The sequence below is a fragment of the Apium graveolens genome, chromosome 5 (genome assembly GCF_009905375.1).
Source record: "Apium graveolens cultivar Ventura chromosome 5, ASM990537v1, whole genome shotgun sequence".
NCBI classification, from domain to species: domain Eukaryota; kingdom Viridiplantae; phylum Streptophyta; class Magnoliopsida; order Apiales; family Apiaceae; genus Apium; species Apium graveolens.
In genome coordinates, this window is record NC_133651.1 from 50,625,953 (window position 1) to 50,649,729 (window position 23,777).

At 36.0% G+C, this 23,777-nt stretch overlaps 2 protein-coding genes across 4 annotated transcripts; both read left to right on the plus strand.

Moving 5' to 3' along the window:
• Positions 1 to 1,924: 1,924 nt before the first annotated feature.
• Positions 1,925 to 8,223, plus strand: LOC141723992 (general transcription and DNA repair factor IIH subunit TFB5-like). Of its 3 annotated transcripts, none has more exons than XR_012576430.1 (4): positions 1,925 to 2,053; positions 3,128 to 3,193; positions 3,878 to 4,119; positions 7,424 to 8,223. XR_012576430.1 is itself a non-coding variant. In XM_074525976.1 (3 exons), the coding sequence occupies exons 2-3, from the start codon at positions 3,159 to 3,161 to the stop codon at positions 4,053 to 4,055; spliced, it is 213 nt and encodes a 70-aa protein (XP_074382077.1). In that variant the 5' UTR covers positions 1,925 to 2,053; positions 3,128 to 3,158; the 3' UTR covers positions 4,056 to 4,232. The 3 variants fall into 3 exon arrangements, 1 of the variants encoding a protein (XP_074382077.1); XR_012576429.1 differs by lacking the exon at positions 7,424 to 8,223 and adding an exon at positions 6,134 to 6,964; XM_074525976.1 differs by lacking the exon at positions 7,424 to 8,223 and having other exon boundaries at positions 3,878 to 4,232.
• A 613-nt stretch (positions 8,224 to 8,836) lies between these two features.
• On the plus strand, positions 8,837 to 10,404 carry LOC141723991 (S-adenosylmethionine synthase 2). The gene has a single exon (XM_074525975.1). It carries the CDS (start codon positions 8,947 to 8,949, stop codon positions 10,126 to 10,128), a length of 1,182 nt encoding a protein of 393 aa, XP_074382076.1. The 5' UTR covers positions 8,837 to 8,946; the 3' UTR covers positions 10,129 to 10,404.
• The last annotated feature ends 13,373 nt before the right edge of the window (positions 10,405 to 23,777 follow it).

Consider the following 23,777-nt stretch of genomic DNA (forward strand, 5'->3'; position numbering starts at 1 on the left):
TCGTTGGAATATTTTTAATCTAACAGGGATAAGGGGTTAAGAAAATTATGGGCCTTGTAGTGTATTGGGTTGGACTTTAATCCACCAACAAAACAAACAGAAGTCTGTGTAAACAAACAGCAGCCCAACCCATATCAATTCATTTTTTAATTTTATAAATTTTATAATGTTGTTTAAATCATACAAATTATGAATATTATCATTAATTTATTAAATTATTTAATTTATAAAAAAGTAATAGTAATACAGGGTGTTACTTTTTTATAAAATATTTTAGTGATATCAAGTAATTTTTTTATTTTATTAAATTAATTATAAAAATATATTCATTTAATTTTAAATTATAATAAAATATTTCAATTTCTATAAATATAAGAATAATTTGTTTATATTTTGGGCTTTCACTTTCCAAGAAACTCTACAAACTATTTTATTCAAATATACTAGTTTTAAAGATAAATTTAATTTTAAATTCAAATTAAAAAAAAAAATCAACCACTTATGGCAACACGGTTTATGTGTTGCAATAGAGAATACATCTATGTCAGCACCAAAGATTTATTGAGCTATTGAAACATGTTATTATGCCTATCGCTACACCAAAATCTGGTTGTTGTGATAGAGCCATAATTTCATACACATTGCAACGTTTTCTAAGGCAACACCAGGAAAAAACGTGCAACTAGGTCATCTATGGCGTAGTGAGAGATACCAGCTCACTATATTTTTGAAAGTTGCGCTCCCGATATTGTTGCGCCAGAATCATAGTGTTGGGATGAAAGGTTGAGAACATGTTTTCAATCATGTCAGCATCAGTAATATTCTCACCACACAAGGTCAGTTGAGCTTATTTTGAATAAGGCAGAATTATACTCAGCAACAGATTTGAAATCTTGTAACCTTTGTTAAGCCAGTCATACCGGGTATGAGGTAGATGAACAAATTTTTGGTGATCAAATCTATCTTTGAGATTATTCCAAAGTGTGAGTGGGTTTTTGACCGTTAAGTATTTATATTTTAAATTTTTATGAATTTGATGCCTAAGAAAAATGATAGCCTTGGCATTTTGTTCAACGCTTGGAGTTTTTCCTGATTCTATAGTGTTTTTTAACCCGTTGGCACTAAGGTGTAATTCAGCATCGACTACCCAAGATAGATTATTATCCCCGGATACATCCAAGGAAACAAACTCTAATTTTGCAAAATTCGACATTCTGAATAGATTTTAAACAATATATAATATGTCACATAATATTTAAACAGGCAAGTTGAAATAATAACTTTATACAAAAGTTACGAGGGCATAACCGGCCAGAAATTTTTTGATTATTACTTGACAGCAACGCCATCTTTATAGTAATATTACTAGACGGCAGGGCCATCTTTATAGTATTACTTGGCGGCATAGCCATCTTTATAGTTTTCAATTAGTAACATAAATATATATGTAACAATAATTAGAATAAAATGAGTAAAATAAATCGTACCTCTTTTATGAAATAGTTTTAGTTGATAGAGACTCGTGAGTCAGAATAAGTCGTACATCTTTCGAGAATCTAGCTTCAGTTGGTAGAGACTCATGCTGATAACATAATATAAATAAAATATAAACAGTAGAGTAAGAAAGAAAGAGAGAGATCTCAAAAGTATTATTACTTTTTCTGTGATTGTTCAATTACAAATGACTAGGCAAAACTTCTATTTATAGTAGAGTTTTATCAATTATATTATACAAAATCTTGATTTTCGTGAAAAGTTTCCAATATTAAATTAAATTTTTTTGATAAGTATTGCGAGTCTTTCTTAGTAAGTATTGCGAATCTTTCTTAATAAGATTTGATAATCATTATTATAACAAATAACATAATCTATTTACATTTTTATAAAAAGAAGTGTACTATATGTATTTATAAATTTAGCCATAATAAATCTTCCTATATACAGACGTTATAAAATTGATAAAATAGGTAAAAACAATCTGCCCCTAATTACATCGCCAAGGCTGCTTGATTTTTCAATCCCGTAACTGCAATCCTGCTCTACTCAAGCTTAGGTATGTTTCTTCTTTATTTTTCCATTCTTACTTGTGGTTTTATTTTACAACATTAACTCATATATTACAGCTTTATTCATCTTAATTTCATTATTTTGTGGTTATTTGTTTTTTTATCAGACGGTGACCGTTGGAATTACTGATGTTCATAGTTTGTATTCTTTTAATTTAATGGTTTCAATATGGTAGTTTTAAGCAGGTTTGATTTGATTGCTATGTGTTTGATGAAAGTCCGCCTACAATTTTCAGATCATTCTTATTAAAACCCCTGGACATTTCACCTTGCAGTATCCGAGTTGAATATAAAATTCAATCATAATTAAGTTCATAAGATTTATGTTTAGTAGATACTATTGTTATGAATGTACAACAAATTAGCCAATAAAAAGTTTTATTTGTGTTGAGCTTACATGTGGAATTTTAAGTTCACTGCACAAATTAATGACGCCTCACTCGCGAATCACTTCATATTGCAAATGTCTACAAATGTGTTGGCAAATTTGAGATATCGGGTACAAATAGTGACACACTTTGATAATTGACCGATTTTATTATTAGGAAACTTCCATTGACAAGACAAATTTCTGATCATGGCATTTGTTTGATGGTAATTTATTTACCCTTTGAATGTGTATTCCTTTATTTAGTTCAGAATCTTATTTTTTAAAGTGATGAAAAATACGAATGGGTATTTGGAGTAATTGAGTTAGATGGTCCGGTCAGCATTGGCACTTTGGCAGGTGGTGGCTTGTATAAAGCACAATAAACTCCGTGATAGTTATATAATTTGTTGCTACTAGCCTTTTAAACTAATATCTATACACAACTCTCTATTGGTGAACTGGTTAACTTTCTGGCGCTCTTTGTGCATCATCTTTTACTCTTGGGTTTTATTTATGAGGGGCCAACTAACATAATCACCTTGGCTGTATTAATTGAATGTTCTTGAGTGTCTTGTCTGTTATCTTTTCACATATTTCCAATTCCATCTCATTTAATAGAAAATTGTATTCAATGGCTCTCTTCCTTTATTCTCTATATTTTTCTCATATTATGTAATTTGTTATTTCACAGATTAAAGTTTGTAAAGGTGGCTTCCAATACCATGGTAAACATAATCAAGGGTTTATACATTTCATGGTAACTTTTCTGCCTTCAGTTTTACAGTGTTCATGGTTATTGTTTGACTCCTAACAACTACGTTGCTCTTATGTTAGTGAAGTAGCTTCCTGCAAATTCTATCAAACGATATTGGAAATATTTTGTTATGATAATGAAGTAGAATATTAGACTAACTTTTGAAAATCTTGATCATCAACGGTCAACCCATTGGTATAATGCCAACGTGGTTTATGGTTTTAAACATCATGAGGGGTCCTGCTATATGCTTCTATAAATAATTTGATAGGGAATTTTTTTAAAACTGGCTATATTAAAATGCCAACCATAATGTACTCCAACCTATATTATACATGTCTTCTTATTTTAAACACAGTTTACTGGTTTTTGATGTTTATGTAACTAATCATCTGCTACAATTGCTACCCTTTTCCATGAATTTGAAGAACTTTTAATTTTTCTACCTTCATTCAGCCATGCACAAGGTGAAGCTGGCCTTTTGTGGGTTAGGTTCGATTAATAGATGAAAATTATTACAAATTGATAGGTTAATCCCAAACGCCAGCAGAGTGTATAGTACTTAACTAAACTCAAGGGTGGAAGAAATATGTAAAGTGACGATTTGCATGTGATTCTTATGCAGAAACTATTTGTGTTTTTTTTTTCAGTTTCTCTCTACTAACCTCTTACGTTGTTGGGTTGCAGTGACATACCAATGACACAATTCATAATTAATATGAATGCAGCATTACCCCAGACACAGAAGTTTATATTACATGTTCTGGATGACACCCATTTATTTGTGCGATCTGACATGGCTGGAAGCATACGCGATAAGATCTCAGAGTTCAGAGAACAGAATACTTATGAGAAGCCTGCATGAATTTTCTTTTGTCAAAAAAAGAGAAGAGAATATTTACCAAGGTTCTATCTTTCAGCTTGATGAGGTTTGTATATTATTTTTGTGAAATTTTAGTTACTTTTATGTGAGCAAAACTTTAAACCCAATCTTTGAATTATCAAACTCTCTTAATAATGCACTATTAATTCTATAAATACATATGCACTTTTGTTTGCGCGCAAGAGAGAGAGAGAGAGATACTGATAAAAATTGAAATGATACGTTGAAACGGATATTTAAATACCAAATCATTAAAATTCATACAAGTATACCAGAATCAGAGAACTGTATAGGCTAATGAGTTATAATATTTGATACTCCGTATTTAAGGTTAAAATGTATACATGGAGATATCCTTCCGCACGAGGAATTTGGCAGAAATGTAATGTACAGCATATAGAATTTAGGGATATAGATGTTCAATTTATTGGACACATATATACAGTTGTGTGTATGCTTGAATATGTTGAAGAGTTTCGCTAGGCCTTTAATTCATTCACCACATAAATAGTATCAGCAATATGCGTGTCAGTTGTGCTAATCTTAAAACTAATAAGATGCATCATATTGAAAGACCTGATACTAAAAGGTGTCTATATGAAGCTGACAAAACAAGAGTATTGGTTATGTAGTTATTATGGTCGAATAAATTTTACCATTCTTGCATCTGATAATATAATTCTGTTGGAACTTGTTAAAAATGAAATTAGGACTCAGGATTGTTTCGAAATGCAAAAGTAGTGCTATAAATTGTTTTTAGGAAATTTGAATTTTTTTTTTCATTTCGAAAGCGTAAGAATACCGAACTCCTTAAGATGGAAATGTTCGGTAAGGTGATAATAATTAATTGTCGTTGATATGGGCTTTAAGTCTTACGTGGTTGAAGGAGGAAGAGGCCTCCATATTAGCAAAGAAAAGATGATCAGCTTCAAAACTTTCCAGGCTCGACTCCAATCTTTCCAGGGTTTCCTCACCAGAATTTTCCTTGTTGAAAAAATCCAGGCCAACCTGACGATATTCCAGGTTTCCCAGGCATTCCCGGTGTGATGTTTTTCATATTTCCACCCCAGCCCAGGTGGTGGCGATTCTCTTCCTATGTCCCCGACTTTAAATATAAGTTTGCCTTTATCATACTTACATCCTAGATAACTGTTTTGAATTTATTGGATGCATTCCTCTGCCCTAATTTCTTTCCGCACCCTCAGCTGATCAGGACCCACTAGCCCTCAGCCATCACCGACCAACCCTTCTCCCTTTCAGCCATCACCGGCCCAAGCTAATCCGCTTCAGTCTCCACCTTCCTAATCTCCTCCACATCCGCTGCCAATTGGTCCTGCGGGTCAGCTTCCAAGTGTCTCGACACATGCCATCCAGAACCCACTAGCCCCGGCCGAACCACTCAACCCACCATCACCGGACCCTTCACTGGTTTAGTAACCAACTAATTGGGACATTTATGGCTCAGTAAAAGCTGAGAGACAATGGTAGAGCAACCTAGATAATCTTGGCTGCGGGGAATTGTATGCCGGCCATGAAAGGCACATCTTTGCAAGACATATTATAAATCACATATTTCTACTCAACTTAAATTTATGTCTATCCGTTGAGGCATTGGGGTTTTTTTTTTGCTGCAAATATTTATTACTACGGTGTGAAGAAAGCGATAATGATACTAATTGCCTACATATGACTAGTCCATTTTACAAAAATCCAGAAATTCATGTGAGGATGCATTCTTTCCAGTTTTTCTTGCTAAAACAGATAACAAAATTATATAAAAAAAGGGTTTTTTTATGGAGGATTTCTTTAAAAAAAAAAAGTTAAACTAGAGACTGGTTCAACAGAATAATCGGTAAATGAAAAATTAAAGTACCTGACCAACAGTTATGCCGTACTACATCACTTTTACAACATATGTTCTAATAAATTTTGAAAAGTAATAGATAAATGTAACTGTAAATAAATGAAGGCAGCATTCTTGGGAAGTACCTTGGTGAGAAGACAATCTTTCTTCTCAACCCATCTGTTTGTCATCATTGAAGGTCTTCACGGTGATGCAGGTCTTACCGGTTGTTAGATTTATTATCTATCCTCATGGTGGGCGGGGAAGGCCATGGTGGAGGTTTTGAAGGTGGGCGGCATATGGTGTAATTTGGAAGAGATGATGCGGACTTCACCTGGGCGTAGTAAAGTCCCTCAAGTGGGAGACGTCACAACTGTAGATGTCTCCAGATACATAACCTACTTCATTACTAGTCTGTTCAGGCAGTTCTTGATCCAAAAGACACACATTTGCATCTTACTATATTAGGCAGATTTACAGTTTAATAACAATCTATATTATCATTATCTTAGTGTTAATTATGTAGCTACAACTTCAAAAAACTTGTGCTAGAAAAAAGATGTCTCTCTACTTCATTCAGCCATGCACACTACAACGCTGATCTTTTGTAGGTTTTATTAGTAGAGGAAAATTATTACAAATCGATAGGTAATCTTAACCCTCGGGCAGAGTTTATAATACTGTTACTTTTAACTCAAGGGTGGAAGAACTATATACAAGTGACAATTTGCATTAGACTCTTATGCAGCGACTGTTTCTGATATATTTTTTCAGTTTCCTTTTCCCCTGGTTTGATCCCTACTAACCTCGTAGACTGTCGGGTTGCAGTGACATACCAGTGTCACGGTTCTCTATTAATACAGAATTATCCCAGACTTAGAAGCTTATTGTAAATGTTTTGGATGATATTTGATACCGATCTATATGTGCGAGATGACATGGTTGGAAGCATATGCGACAAAATCTCAGAGTTCACAGTTATAAATTATCAAATTTATACAGTTATAAATGCCAGATACTGCAGAAATGTTTAGGCTAATCAGTTATTATATTACTTGATATTATTAAAGGTTCAAATATAATAACTGTAGAATGATGCATCTTCTTCTGAGAAATAAGGCAGAAATGTAATGCATTTACTGAGACAGATGATCCAATTTATTGGACGCGTTCATACATATACAGTTGTGTATGCATGAATGTTGTTGAACTTTAAATTCATTCACTACATGTAGTATTAGCAATATGCTTGTCAGTTGTGCTAATCTTAAAATTAATAATAATGGCATCATATTGAAAAGCAAGCAATACTGAAAGTGTCTATATAAAGTTAACAATACAAAAGTATTAAGTATGCAGTTGGTATGGTTGTTTAAATTTTTACTATTTGTTGTATATGATATGTAATTCAGTTGGAACTTGTTTAAAATAGCAAGTCATTTGGATTCGGGATTGTTTCGATGCAGCAAAAACTGGTGCTATAAATTTGACCTTGTCTTCATTTCAGAAAATACAGAAGACGGAAGCTGTTAAAAACTTGAAATGGAGAAGTTTAGTAAGATAATAATAATGTTGATTGTCATTGACATTGGCCTTAAGTCGGCCGTAGTTGAAGGAGGAAGAGGTCTCCTTATTAGCAAGGAAAAAGATGATCAGCCTCGAAAGTTTGCAGGCTGGCCTCCAATCTTCCCAGGCCTGCCTCCAATATTTCCAGGCTTTCCAAACTGGAATTTCCCTGGTCAACCAAATCCAGGACAACCCGACAATCCAGGCTTCCCAGGCATTCCTGGTTTGCCCTTTTTCGGATTTCCACCACTAATCCCAGGTGCTGGTAATTTAACCTCGCCTTTATTCCCTTTCCTCCCATACTTTTCAAGTAATCCTCCTCAATACTGTATTCCTTTCTTTATATGCATTCCTCTACCCGACCTATTCCCTCCTGCCCTGGGCCAGCCCCCTCAGGCCGCACCTGACTTGCCTCCACCAGATCAGGGTCCACTAGCCCCGACGGTTCAGCCCTCACCGACCAACCCATCTCCCCTTCAGCCTCCACCAGCCCAAACCCCTCCCCTTCCCTCGCCAATGGCTTAGTCTCAGGCCCTTACAATGGTAGAGCACCCTAGCTAATCTTGGTTTGGAAATGTATGCCAGTCATGACAGGCACCTATATTCAAAGCATGTTATAAATCATAAATTTATACTACTTAAATTCATGTCTATTTGTCAAAGCATTGTTCCGTTTTTTTACTGCAGATATTTGTTGCTACAGAATGATAAATGTACTAACTGCCTACACATAACTAGTCCAAATTCGCAAAAGTTTCAACATGTTCTTGTAGTTTGGATGCCAAAAAATGAAAAATTTATCTACTTGAATTCGCTAAAGTCGATATCTGACAAAAATTTAATCACCAGTACATCAATTTTATAACACTAGTTCTTAATTACTGGGAAAAAATAAATGTAAATGAACGAAGGGGACAACCTTAATTTACCATCTATTATGTTAGGTTTATTAGAAGTTGGCCAAGTTATTTGTTGGTAAGAGATAGTACAAACCAACTTACAAGAAGGAACAAATTTACACAAGTGAAATGTGACCAATTTTCATGTAGTTGGTGAAGTAGTGACAGCCACCAACCCAAGAAATGAAATGATTCAACAAAAGCAGCTAATAATAAAGATTATTGAACTAAACTTGATATAATTATTTGGCTGACTCAAATGCTATAGAATGTCTCAATCATATACCAACCGCGTACAAACAATATAAACCACCCACCTACTCAGACCTAACGGCCAAGATTTTTACAACCTCAAATCTCAACAACCATCCATACATTTAACAGGCATTCTCAACTGATTTTTTAATTCCAGTGCTTGTTAAATACAATAATTTGAATATTAATTAATTATTATGTTTTGTAGGCTATAAATATTGACCCAAAATCTGTAGGGAGGAGTCACCGAAGGCTTGAACAATAAGTACCATCTTTCTTGAATATCTAAACTCTTCTCTCTGTTTTGGTAATGGATACCTTCTTGTACACTTCTGAATCTGTAAATGAGGGACATCCAGACAAGCTATGTGATCAGATCTCCGACGCTGTCCTTGATGCCTGCCTCGAGCAAGACCCTGACAGCAAAGTTGCCTGTGAAACTTGCTCAAAAACCAACATGGTCATGGTTTTTGGTGAGATTACAACCAAGGCCAATGTAGACTATGAAAAAATAGTGCGCAACACCTGCCGTAACATCGGATTTGTCTCTGACGATGTTGGCCTCGATGCTGACAACTGCAAGGTCCTAGTTCAAATTGAGCAACAGAGCCCTGATATTGCCCAAGGTGTCCACGGTCATCTCACCAAGCGTCCTGAGGATATTGGTGCTGGCGACCAGGGCCATATGTTTGGTTATGCTACTGATGAGACTCCAGAGTTGATGCCCCTAAGTCATGTTCTTGCAACTAAGCTCGGGGCTAAGCTAACCGAGGTTCGCAAGAATGGTACCTGTCCTTGGTTGAGACCTGATGGAAAAACCCAAGTTACTGTTGAGTATTACAATGAAAAAGGTGCCATGGTTCCCATCCGTGTCCACACTGTTCTCATTTCCACTCAGCATGACGAAACCGTAACTAATGATGAGATTGCAGCTGACCTTAAGGAGCATGTTATCAAGCCTATCATTCCAGCAAAGTACCTTGATGAGAAGACCATCTTCCATCTTAATCCATCTGGTCGTTTTGTCATTGGAGGTCCTCATGGCGATGCAGGTCTTACTGGTCGTAAAATTATCATTGATACATATGGTGGCTGGGGAGCCCATGGTGGTGGTGCCTTCTCTGGGAAGGATCCAACCAAGGTTGATAGAAGTGGAGCCTACATTGTTAGACAGGCTGCCAAGAGCATTGTTGCGAATGGCCTCGCACGTAGGTGCATCGTTCAAGTCTCGTATGCCATAGGTGTGCCTGAGCCATTGTCGGTCTTTGTTGACACATATGGTACAGGAAAGATTCCGGACAAGGAAATTTTGAAGATTGTCAAGGAAACATTTGATTTCAGGCCTGGAATGATTGCAATCAACTTGGATCTAAAGAGGGGAGGCAATAACAGGTTCTTGAAGACGGCTGCATATGGGCATTTTGGAAGAGACGATGCAGACTTCACCTGGGAAGTAGTAAAGCCCCTCAAGTGGGACAAGCCACTTGTCTAGCTGTCTACAAATACATAACCTACTTGCCTGTTCAGGCAGCTATGCGCTTCCCTTGAAGTAAACAAGAGACGAAACTAGATATGATTTTTCTGGTGTTTGTACCTTACTTATAAAATGAAAGTGCTGGCATAGCTTATGGAAAGATGAACTGAGCTATTTATGCAATAGTGAGGAGAAGAATATGTTTGTGTTGAAGTTGTATCTTGATTAATATTAAGAGGCTTAATAAAGAATTACAAGTTTTGCTTGGATGCAATAAGATTCTGGATTCGCTTATTTCTGACACTTAGTATTATTAAGCTTTTAAAATAAATCATTTTAATAATGAACAATTTTATTTGTTTTATCGTTCGTAGTAAATTTCAGTTTTGAATATGGATGTAAACGAACCGACCCAATCGAGTCGAGTTTTTTCTTAACGAGTTCAAGTTCAAATTTTTTATTAACAAGTCGAGTTTGAAAACTTTAACGATCAGATTTTCATGTTCGAACTCGAGTTCGTTAACAATCGAGTCAAGTTCGAGTTGTTCACGAACTTTTCGAGTCGAGTCAACTCGAGTTGGTCATTAATTTTTTAATTTTTTTGCTCTTTTTTCACAATTAGAGTCCAAACAAGGCCCAACCCAAATAAAATAAATTTAAGCTCAGTCTAATTAGGAAGACACTGGTACTGGTAGAGAATAGAGCATGCTCATGTATATATTTAGATTTTTTATGCATATTGCTTATCGAGTTCGAGTCGAGTTTAACGAGTCGAGTCGATCTCGAGTCAATCTCGAGTCGAGTTCGAGTCAATTACTTGTAAAACTCAGATCGAGTCGATAAGTTAAACGAGCATATTTTCTTATTCGAACTCGAGCTCGATTACTTAACGAGTCGATTCGAGTCGAGTTAAACGAGTCGAGTTAAACGAGTCGAGTCGAGCCTAACGATCAGCTCGGTTCGTTTACAGCCCAGTTTTGAAGTCGTTTTTTTTATAGTTTTAGAGATATAATAAGAATGTAAAATTTTATTACAATCAACTTAGAGTAGGATTTGCTAAGGGAAGACCATCAGAAGGAGAATATCTAGCATTCATCTCTAAAGGAGTTTCCAGAATCTTGTTATCCGTTAGATGTGCACGGTCAAGTAAATCAACAATGTACTTAGATTGACACAAAAGATATCCCTTTGGTGAGCTAGCAACTTCAATTCCTAAAAAATAACGGAGCAAACCTAAATCTTTCATAGAAAAATAATGTGCCAACTCACATTTCAACGACTCAATACCATCACAATCATCACCAATAATAATCATATCATTAACATATAAGGACAATAAGATACGACCAACACTCACAAATCGTACAAAAAGAGCAGAATAATGATTACTAACACGAAAACCAAGTGAATAAAGTATAATAGAAAACTTCTCAAACTAACAACGAGATGATTGACGAAGACCATACTAGAATGCATTCTTTACATCCATCTGAAATATTTTCCACTTGCGAACAAAAGCCACTGCAATCAAAGTACGAAGAATCGTCATATTTGCAACAGGCGCAAACATTTCTTCATAATCCAAGCTATACTCTTACGAGTAACTGTAACAGTCCGCACTTTCGGACTATTAATTTTAAATACCAAAACTTAAATAAAATGGATTCATATGCGATAAGTCTAATATATCACGAAGGTCAAATCAGTAGTCAAACTCAATAATCAAAATCATAAAAACGGAAACGCGGCTCCACAAATCCGATAATAATTGTTTAAACAAATATTAAATTTATTCTTATGGCACGAAAGTCTTTATTCTAATCGAATAACACGAAACTAATCAGGACAGATCTCCATAATATTCTCATTGCTTATTCTTAATATGCTCCAAATTCCGAACGTGAAATATTAAAAAGGGTGAGCTACAAAATTTAGCAAGTACAAATTGACTAACTATTTAACCGAAAATCAATGGGTGTTTTAATAAAACGATTTTTCTCAAAACAATAATAATTTTGTAAAATATTTCTAAAATAGATTCAACCCAAAGTTTTTTATTTCAGAATTCAGAATTAAAACAGAGCAGAATTTATAACAGAGTAAAACATAACGAAACAATAATTCTTATAAATATCACAGTCTTAATTTACAACCACATTTTTCCAGTAGCCGACATCTAATTATTATTCTTTATACCACAGTTTTCCAGTGGTCGGGATCTAAAATTTAATAATTACGTGCCCTTAATAGGTATCTAAAGTTGCACACTTGTGCGTCTAATAAGGGGATCTAAGACTAGTTCCTGAACTATATCGTAAAATATGAACGCGTTCGAAAATGTAGATGTAGAGACTAGGTTTGAAAAGATTCTTGTATCTTATTTCTTATACAGTTCTAAATAGAATTCTTATATCTTATACGAAATTCGAAAATCACATTATCAAAACTTTTACGAAAATAAAGTAAGTCAAAAAGCACTTACCTCAAAGGCTAGCCAGATCTGAATATAGCCTTTTTGACCCTCTAAACGACATTATCTTGAAATACATGAACCACGAAAGTTGTAGAGAACGAAAAGATCTTTCCGAAAAGTCCAATATCACTGAATTCCGAGTTACGATGATGTTTTTACGAATTTTCCAAGATTGCTGATTTATGCCGAAAAGAGCCCTACGAATTTTATTAATAAAATGAGGAAGACGAATATGGTGTATTTATAATGATACAAAATCCTATATCTTAACCTACAAGTTATCCATATTAGAATCTGATCCATATTTGAAGCCCATTACTCTAATTAAATTTTAAATCCTAATCTTTATACAATTTTAATCTTTTTATTCTATTTTTCTATATTAATATTTTTCTAAATTTACGGGATATTACAGTAACCTTTAGCAACAAGTCGAGCCTTATAACACTCAACAAATCCATCATATTTTTTCAGAATTTTATATACCCAACGACAACCAATTGCATGTTTTCCCGGAGGCAATGAGACTAAATCCCATATATGAGTTTGATTAAAGTAATAAGTTCCTCGGCCATAGCATTCTTCCATAGAGGATCATGAACAATCTCTCTATATGATGCAGGTCTAGACAAATGGTGAACATAACTAACAAATGAAGCAATAGATGGGGAATAAGATGGATAAGCATAATTAGGCAGTTGGGTGGACTTACGTATGCGAGTAGACTGCCAAACTGACGGCGGAGTTGAAATTTCAGTAGACGATTGAGTGTGACGAGAATCTGAAATTTCTGGTGACGATTAACTGGTTGTAGAAGCAGGTGGGCACGTCGGAGTCTGAGATGTAGAAGTCGGTGGAGATGTGGGAGTTTCAGATGTAGATGCCTCCAGAACTGAAGTATTAGAATTTGTGATTGAAGCATCCTCAATGTTCGTGTCAAAAGGATTAATACGAATAAGCTCTTTATGTGTCATATGATGCGTAATAGCTGGAACAGAGAAAAACGGAATATGCTCCAAAAAGTAAACATGCCGAGAAATATACAATTTTCCACTAACCGGGTCCAAACAACGATATCCTTTTTGGGTAATACCGTAGCCCAAAAACACACATAAAACAGACTTAGCAGACAATTCACTACGCTCAACCTGAGGTTTAAGAACAAAGCAGGTGCAACCAAAGATACGCAACGAAGCATATTCATCATATAATTTCTCAAAAGGTGACAAACCATAATTTTGAGTACTTGGAATTCGATTAATCACATAAATAGCAGTAAGACGTGTTTCACTCTAAAATATACTTGAAATATCAGCCGACAATAAAAATGAACGATTGCTTCAACAAGATGACGATATTTTTTTCCAGCAACACTGTTCTGTTGAGGAGTGTCAGTACATGAGGTTTGACTTATAGTTGTTGTGCATATGTTGTGTACTTGATGATTTCATAAACAAAACATCTAAGTAGATTTTACTTAGTGAAATTATGTAACACTCGACGGATAAGAATTATAGTCCCGACATATAACTCATTATAGTTCCGACGGATGTTGACTTATTATCCATCGAGTGAGTAGCTTATGTAATAATGAGTCTGTAGCACAGTTCTATATACATCTTTGTATAGATTCTGTAGTAGCCTATAAGTCATGTTGACTTTAACTAGATATGCAGAATAGGTTGATTAATTGTATATAAATGATGTCTTGTAATTCTGCATAAGTGAAATGAAGTCAAGTGCCAAAATAGCTACCGACGGATGATTAACAAAGCCATCGACAGATGATCAAATGACTATCAACGGATGTTTAATATAGCAGTCGACGGATGATCAATAAAGCCATCAACGGATGTTCAGAATGTCGACGGATGATCTTATATCCAACGGATGTTCATAAAGTCCAACGGGTGATCATATAAAGAATTCAAACAACAGTTGAATAGTGAAAGCTGAGCACAGCCGTCGAGATGTATACAAATCTATTGTGGAAGCCCATTAACTGGGTAATAAAGGACGAAAAGTAGTAAAGCTTAAGACTGATAGTTTTTATATTTATTCAGTCTTTTTGACTTTGTAATTTTGGTAATATATAAACCAAGAACGTAGCAAATAGAAACAAGAGAGCTGAGATACAAAAACAGAGAAATCTTTGTATGCAGAATCATTAACATTTCCCTGTATTCTCAGTAGTTCAATTTGTAAGCAGCTGTGAGCATTCTTGCACACAGAGTTCTCTCGATATATAATATATATCTCTGGTGGAATTGTTTAAATCCACCAGAAAGTTTTTAAAGACTCTTGTTTTTAATTACTTATGTTTTGATTCAATTAAGTTTCTATTCCGCATTGTGCTAATCAAAACACTTATATCTACATTCGAGTTGAACATTTTTATTTCGAGAAAAAGGTTCAAGAATTCCATTCAACCCCCCATTCTGTAATTCTTGCTATATTGTTAAGGGACTAAAAATTGGTATCAGAGCAAGCACTTAATCTACAAAGAGTTTAAAGATCAAAACAATTCAGCAAGATGAACAAGAAAGACGTTGGAGTCAAGATTCCTTTTTTAGATAAAGATAATTACCATCATTGGAAGGTAAAGATGCATCTTCATATGCTTTCTCAAGATGAGGCCTATGTGGACTGCATAGAAAGAGGCCCTCACGTTCCAATGAGAGCTGCAACAGGAAACGAGCCATCAGTTCCCAAGCCAAGGCACGAATGGTCTAATCCTGACATTGAACAAGTCAGGAAGGATAAAAAGGCCATGAACATTCTGTTCAATGGAGTTGATGCAGACATGTTTGACAACATTATCAACTGCAAAACTGCCAAGGAAGTCTGGGATACTATACATATAATCTGTGATGGCACTGAGCAAGTTAGAGAAAACAAGATGCAGCTCTTGATTCAGCAATATGAGCATTTTCACAATGAGGAAAGTGAGTCACTCACTGATATTTTTAGCAAATTTCAAAAACTACTAAATGCTCTTAAGTTGCATGGAAGACTCTATCAGACTAAAGACTCTAATATGAAATTCCTTAGATCTCTTCCAAAGGAATGGAAACCAATGACAGTCTCATTAAAAAACTCACAAGATTATAAAGAGTTTACTTTGGAGAGACTGTATGGCATCCTGAAGACCTATGAGCTTGAGATAGAGCAGGATGAAAGGATGGAGAGAGGAAAGAAGAAATGAGGATCCATTGCACTAGTTGCTGATTTGGAAAAGGAGAAGGAAGTGAAGATGGAAGCTGTTGAGTCAACTTCTAAGGTCTGTGAGAACAAGGGCAAGGGGCTTGCAGTAGAAAGTGAAGATTCATTGAGCCAAGATGACATGGAGGACATTGATGAGCACCTAGCATTTCTTTCCAGGAGATTTGCCAAGCTCAAGTTCAAGAAGAACTTTGGAGCAGCCAAGCCAAATAGAAACATGGTGGATAAGTCAAAATTCAAATATTTCAAATGTGGCTTGGCAGGGCATTTTGCAAATGAGTGTAGAAAGTCAGATTCCAGTAAGAAAAGGTTTGAGTCTGTGGATTATAAGCAAAAATACTTTGATCTACTCAAACAAAAGGAAAGGGCTTTTATTACACAAGAGAATTACTGGGTAGCAGATGGTTTGGATGAAGATGAAGATGTCAGCTATGTCAATCTAGCCCTAATGGCCAAGTCTGATGAAACAGATACAAGTTCCTCAAGCAATCAGGTAATTACTACAAACCTTGCACATTTAGCTAAGGCTGAGTGTAATGATGCCATAAATGACATGTCTACAGAATTATATCATTTGCGTGTTACACTTAAGTCTCTTACTAAAGAAAATGCTAAAATCAAAGAAAATAACTTATTTTTAAGTGAGAGGAAAAATGTGCTTGAGTCTCAGTTTGTTGATTTTGAGAAACTAAGAATTGAGTGTAAGATTGCCAAGGAGGAATTAACTGAGTCCTTGAAAAAGGAAGAGATTTTAAAGAAGCAGCTCGAGCATGAACAAGAGGTGATTAAAGCATGGAAAACATCCAGGGATGTCCATGCTCAAATCACCAAAGTTCAAGGAATTGAGTCTTTTTGTGATGAAGCCTGGAAAAAGAGCAAAGAGAAACTAGAACCTAATTTGGTAGATGGTTTGCTAACAGATTTAGACTCGACGGATGATGAGGAGTATCTGTCGGATAACAAAAAGTGTTATCCGTCGAAAGATGAAAATTCTCATCCGTCGCCTGTGAGCAAGCCCATTAGCAAAGCCAAACTAATCAAGCTGAATGAGAAGTATGGGTTTGTTTCCAAGAACTTTGTTTCAGGAGAGTCAAGTCAAGTTAAGAAAGGGAAAAAGGCTAATGTTGGTCACATGACTGTCAAACAGTTAAGTGACAGACTTGAGAAAATTGAGGTAAAAATAGAGACTAAAAGGAAAAACAATAGGAATGGTAAAGTAGGGATTAACAAACACAATAACTACACACCAGATAAATATACTCCTAGAAAAATCTGTGTCAAGTGTGGTAGTGTAAATCATTTATCTGTTAATTGCAAATCTGCCATGCCTACTCCCATGTCTGTTCATTCTCAATTTCCTAACATGAATGCCATGCCTCCCATGCCTGTTAATGCTATGCCTACACAGAACATGAATGCACAGTTTGCTAATATGCCATTTGCACCTAATCCATATTATGCTGCATACAGTATGCCTCAAATGCCATTTAGCATGCCTTACTGGAATAACATGTTTACACCAAGCATGCCAGTTCCTGTTAGCCATAATATGCATGATAATTCTGTTGCATTGAATGGTTTCAAAGGTCCAACCCAAATGACTAAGGAAGAATCTGAAATTCCTAAGTCAAATGAGATAAGACCTAAGAAACAGAAGAAGAAAGCTAACAATGCAGGACCCAAGGAAACTTGGGTACCAAAATCAACTTGATTTGATTTTGATGTGTGCAGGGAAACAGAAGGAATCTTTGGTACTTGGATAGTGGTTGTTCAAGACACATGACTGGTGAATCTACCCTGCTCACAGAGCTTAAGGAAAGAGCTGGCCCAAGTATTACTTTTGGAGATGACAGCAAGGGTTATACTGTGGGATATGGCTTGATTTCAAAGGACAATGTTATCATTGAGGAGGTTGCCTTAGTGGATGGTCTCAAACACAATCTGTTGAGTATCAGCCTGCTTTGTGACAAAGGCAATTCAGTAACCTTCAACAAAGAAGCCTTTATTGTGACTAATAATCAAAGCAACAAAGTGGTTCTCACCGATGTGAGAAGAGGAAATGTGTATCTACCTAATTTCAACTCATCCAAAGCAGAATCTGTAACTTGCCTTCTCAGTAAAGCAAGTCAGGATGAAAGTTGGCTATGGCACAAGAAGCTATCCCATTTAAACTTCAAGACCATGAATGAGCTGGTAAAGAAAGAACTAGTAAGAGGCATTCCTCTAGTGGAGTTTACAAAGGATGGACTATGTGATGCTTGCCAAAAAGGGAAGCTGATTAAAGCATCATTCAGGAAGAAACTTGATTCAGCAATTGAAGAGCCTTTGCAACTGCTTCACATGGATTTGTTTGGACCAGTCAATGTATTGTCAATCTCAAGGAAAAGATTTTGCCTAGTAATTGTAGATGATTTCTCAAAGTTCTCTTGGACACATTTTATAAAGTCTAAAGATGAGGCTAGTGAAATCATCATCAATCACATAAGGCAAGTCAACAATCATTCTGATTTCAAAGTTAGAAGAATCAGGAGTGACAATGGAACTGAGTTCAAGAATTCTGTCATGAGAGCATTTTGTGAAGAAAATGGGATTCTGCATGAGTTTTCAGCAGCAAGGACTCCACAACAGAATGGATAGTGGAAAGGAATAATAGATCACTTATTGAAGCTGCAAGGACAATACTTGAAGAATCCAAACTACCAACATATTTCTGGGCTGAAGTTGTAAATACTGCATGCTACACTCAGAACATTTCTCTGATTAATCAAGCAAGATGCATGACTCCCTATCAATTATTCAAGAACAAGAAGCCAACTCTAAACTTTCTTCATGTCTTTGGCTGCAAATGCTATATCCTGAGAAATCAAACTGATCAAAATGGGAAGTTTGATGCTAAAGCAGATGAAGGAATTTTTGTTGGATATGCTGTTGGTAAAGAATATAGAGTCTACAATCTAAGAACCAACATTTTTGTGGAATCTATACATGTTGTGTTTAATGATAAAAAGATTGAAGAACTGAAAGATGGAGATTACCATGAGAGCCTCAAATTCGATAATGTGGAGATGGTTAGTGATGACAGTGATGATGAGAGTGATCAAGAAACAGTGTCTAAGGATAATGCAGACAAATCTACCACCAATGAAGCACAAAACTCAACATTCGTCGAGTTGCATAATGCTTCATCCGTCAGAAGGAAATATGTGTTATCCGTCGGAAGACAACCTGCCTCATCCATCGGTACTCAAAATTCACCATCCGTCGGATTATCAAAAGGAGCAGGAGGTCAAGACAGATCACCTATAAAAAATTCCCCTTTCTCAAATCAAAGATCCACAAACTCAGGGGGAGTTTCTAGCAATCAAAACTCCATCACACATCAAGACAACCATGAAGTCTCTTCATCTAGAGCTAATCTACCTCAACAAAGGAAATGGACAAAAGATCACCCCTTTGAGCTTATCATTTGTGATGTTTCTTCTAGAGTTCAAACAAGAAGAGCAACTCAGGAAGAATGTCTATACAGCAGCTTTCTGTCAAAGGAAGAACCAAAGAAGGTAGAAGAAGCTTTGTTGGATCCTGATTGGATTTTAGCTATGCAGGAGGAGCTAAACCAATTTGAAAGGAATAATGTATGGAAGCTGGTACCCAAGCCTAAAGGAAAGAATCCAATAGACACCAAGTGGGTATTCAGAAACAAGATGGATGAAAATGGCATAGTAATCAGGAATAAAGCTAGATTGGTTGCTAAGGGTTATTGTTAGCAAGAAGGAATAGATTTTGATGAAACTTTTGCTCCTGTTGCAAGACTTGAAGCCATCAGAATCTTCTTAGCCTATGCAGCCCATGCCAATTTCAAGGTCTATCAGATGGATGTCAAAAGTGCCTTTCTAAATGGAGATTTGGAGGAAGAAGTGTATATTAGTTAACCTCCTGGTTTTAAAGATCCAAATTTTCCAGAATATGTCTATTATCTTCTGAAAGCACTTTATGGACTGAAACAAGCACCTAGAGCCTGGTATGACACTTTATCAAAGTTCCTTTTGGAAAATCATTTCACAAGAGGTACTGTAGATAAAATTTTATTTTTCAGAAATGTTAATGGCTCTAGTATACTTGTTCAAATCTATGTAGATGATATTATTTTTGGCTCTACAGATGAGAAACTTTACAAAAAGTTTGCCAAATTGATGCAAAGTAAGTATGAAATAAGTATGATGGGAGAACTAACTTACTTTCTTGGTTTGCAAGTTAAGCAAGTTAGTGATGGAATATTCATTAGTCAAACTAAATATATTTTTGATCTTTTAAAGAAGTTTGATCTAATGGATTGCACATCTGCAAAAACTCCCATGGCCACTACAACTAAGCTTGAATTAAACACTACTGAAAAGTCTGTGGATATTTTAAGTTACAGAGGCATGGTTGGCTCACTTCTGTACTTAACAGCTAGTAGGCCAGATATAATGTTTGCTACATGTTTATGTGCTAGATTTCAGGCTGATCCTAGAGAATCTCACTTGATAGCTATTAAGAGAATTTTCAGATATCTCAAGGGAACACCAAAACTTGGCATTTGGTACCCGAGAGATTCTGGTTTTGATCTAACTGGTTATTCAGATGCAGATTATGCAGGTTGTAGAATTGATAGAAAGAGCACAACAAGAACTTGTCAATTTTTAGGAAACAAGCTTGTGTCTTGGTTCAGTAAAAAGCAAAATTCAGTTTCTACTTCAACAACTGAAGCTGAATATATTGCTGCTGGCAGTTGCTGTGCACAGATTTTATGGATGAAAAATCAATTGCTAGACTATGGTTTGCAAGTTGAGAGGATTCCTATTTTCTGTGATAACACAAGTGCAGTTGCCATCACTGAGAATCCAGTGCAACATTCAAGGACAAAACATATAAATATCAAGTACCATTTCATAAGGAAACATGTGATGAATGGTACTGTGGAATTACATTTTGTTCCTAGTGAAAAGCAACTTACGGATATATTTACCAAGCCACCGGAAGAATCCACCTTTTCAAGGTTGGTAAGTGAGTTAGGTATGCTTAATTACTCTTAAATTTATCTGAGTTATTTTGCAAGTTGTAATGTAGCCATAAATTTAGTTGATTTTTAAGTCTTGGATGAAATTTTGGATAAGTCAAAATTTGCATCTCGACGGATGACCCTTATCCATCGAGTTTAGTCATCCGTCGATATACTACTTGCTAATAAAAGTCAATTATTTTTCTGGAATACTTTATGTCTCGACGGATATCAGTTTATCCTCATCCGTCGAATTGTCTAAATCTCAGCCGTTAATTCCCTGAACATTATCCATCGAGTATACTTACAATTTGTAAGAATTACACGACGGATAATGGGTGGAATTTTTACAGTTTACTTTGAAACGGCTATTTTAGGTAATTTCTATTGGTTAATTTACTTTTCTTTATTATTTTTATCAGTTATTTTTGACATAGTATAAAAGCTTATTTTATTCCAATTGTTTTCTTTTATCATTCTCAAATTCAACTGCTCTTATTTCATTCTCTCTCAAGCAAATATTCTCTTTCTCTTCAAGCTTTCATTCTCTAACAATGGCATCTGTAGTAAAGATTATGTCTCAAACTGGGTTCATTTATGAGAAGAACAACTTCACTGCTTTGGTCAATAAGGGTATTCAGCAATCAGAGGACTATCACAAGATGATGGACTTTGTGAAGAATTGCAAGCTAAATTACGCCATGCTGGAGTCACCCATAATCTTCTGTGAAGTTGTTGAAGAGATGTGGACCACTGCTATCTACGACTCTGCTGACAAGACCATCACTCTAACCGTCAAAGGTAATGAGTTCTGTATCAATAGTGATGTGATAAAAGCATGTTTCAAAATTCCTGATAATAATGTGACTTCACCACACAATGACACTGATATTATCAATATGCTTAATTCCATGCACTATGCACTTCCTACTACTAAACTAAGTGATATTAGGAGATTGGGTCTTGGAAAGGAGTGAAGTTTCTTGTGTGATGTGGTTACTAAAGTTTTCTCTAGAAAAGTCAGTAATTTTGATTCAATGAATATTTCCATGCTTAACATGCTATACATGCTAGTTACAGATAAATTTTATAATTTCAGTGACCTTGTCTTGTTTGAGTTAGGTTTTAAACTAGGTGAGTTAGCTAAAAGAGGAAATAATGTGTATTATGCTTGATTTTTCATGTTATTGGCTAACCATCTATGTCAAGAAATTGTGCTTAAGAACCCAAACAACAAACTGGCTTGTTGGGTTCAAGAGAGAAGACTCATTGCAGATTTGAACAGAGCCAACCATCACAGGGATGTGCCAATGTTATATTTTCCTGTAATGCAGGCACCTCAGGTAAGTGAGATAAGTTTATCCATCCCTACAACTATTCCAACCTCCACTATTTCTTTGACTTCAGGAGTAGCTATGGCAACTGTGTCCATGACTAAACAGTTGCCTACCAAAGCCTCCAAACCCTCTACAATTTCCAAATCTAAATCAAAGAAAACCCCCTCTGGCATCTCTCAAAAGATGCCAGTTGAAAAATCCACAAAAGCAAAAGAGGGGAGTGTGAAGGAGGGAAAGTCAGGTGAGGGAAAGGGTGAACATCAAAGAAACCCCAAGAATAAGGATGGAGAGTTGAGTGAATCCCAGCCTAGCCACACTGCAGCTTCCCAACAAACTGCAGTGCTTAAAAAGGATAAAAGCTCACTTCTAGTTGCATCCTCCCAAAAGGATGCAGTTATTGAACAAAGCACAGGCCAAAAGGGTTAGGGACACAAGCTCACCCCAAACTTACACAAGAAAGAAGAAATCTAAAACCTCTGGGGATGCACAGGGCACACACACAGTGCAAACTGGTGCAAAAGACACAGTCCTTGCACTCTCTCAAATTCAGTTTGATGTGGCTCCAATAAATGTGGAGTCACAGCCAAAATCTCTAATAATAGAAGTATCTGAAACACCATACTCACCAACAAACTCTCTGGAAGTGGATATGATAAACACTTCAATTTCTGATTCCCCTTCTTTAACTCTGTTGGGGAAGCCAAAATCTAGTGTAAGTGAGCATCATCTTTTGGATGATTCGTTGGCTCACTTGCCAATTCTTTCAGATACTATTGTGACATCTATGCCTCAAATATCTTCAATCAATATAGAGTCAACAATAGTTTCTCTTCCCACCTCATTCATTTATACTCTCTCGATGGATATTGCTCATCCGTCGAGTAGTGATTGTATCCCGACGGATAAGCTTAACAGCAGTTATCCATCGGATAACATTACCACTCACTCGATGGATATCACTTATCCGTCGAGTATCTCTGCACAACTTCAAACTTCAATTATTTCAAGTGCAGAAGATTTAGTGGTTGTACAGTCACTCTTAGGACTGAGAGAGGAGAGTGTATTGAGTGAGAGGCTGGGTTGCTCCCAGGCAAAAGGAGAGGAAAAGAGTGAAAATCAGCAATCCATTTATTCAGGATTGGCAAAAGTGAGTGAGAGGTGTCCCACCTTAGTAGGTGAAGGTGAGGGTGGGGAGCCAGGGTGAGACCTTGATGCAACAAAAGAGAGATTATGAGAGAAAAGCAGGTACAGAAGTAATAAGAGTGGATACAGCCATTACTCATGAGTCAATGATTGTGGATGATGTTGAAAAGGAAAGACAATTTCAGCAACATTACAAGGCTATAATTGATAACATTTCCTTGGATGCTGACACTTTTACTCAACCTGTGTCAGCCTATCAATTGTTGGCTGCTCAGGGCAATGAGGAGGCAGAAAAGACATTAAATTTGGTGCATACTTCAGAATCTCTAAAAAGGGATAAAGCTGCTGTCAATTTAATGCCTCCTACAGCTGATGAGCCATCTGAAGAATTTGGAGTACATTCTAATGATGATGACTCTATTTCATTTGATGGAAGCATGAACTTAGGGGGAGA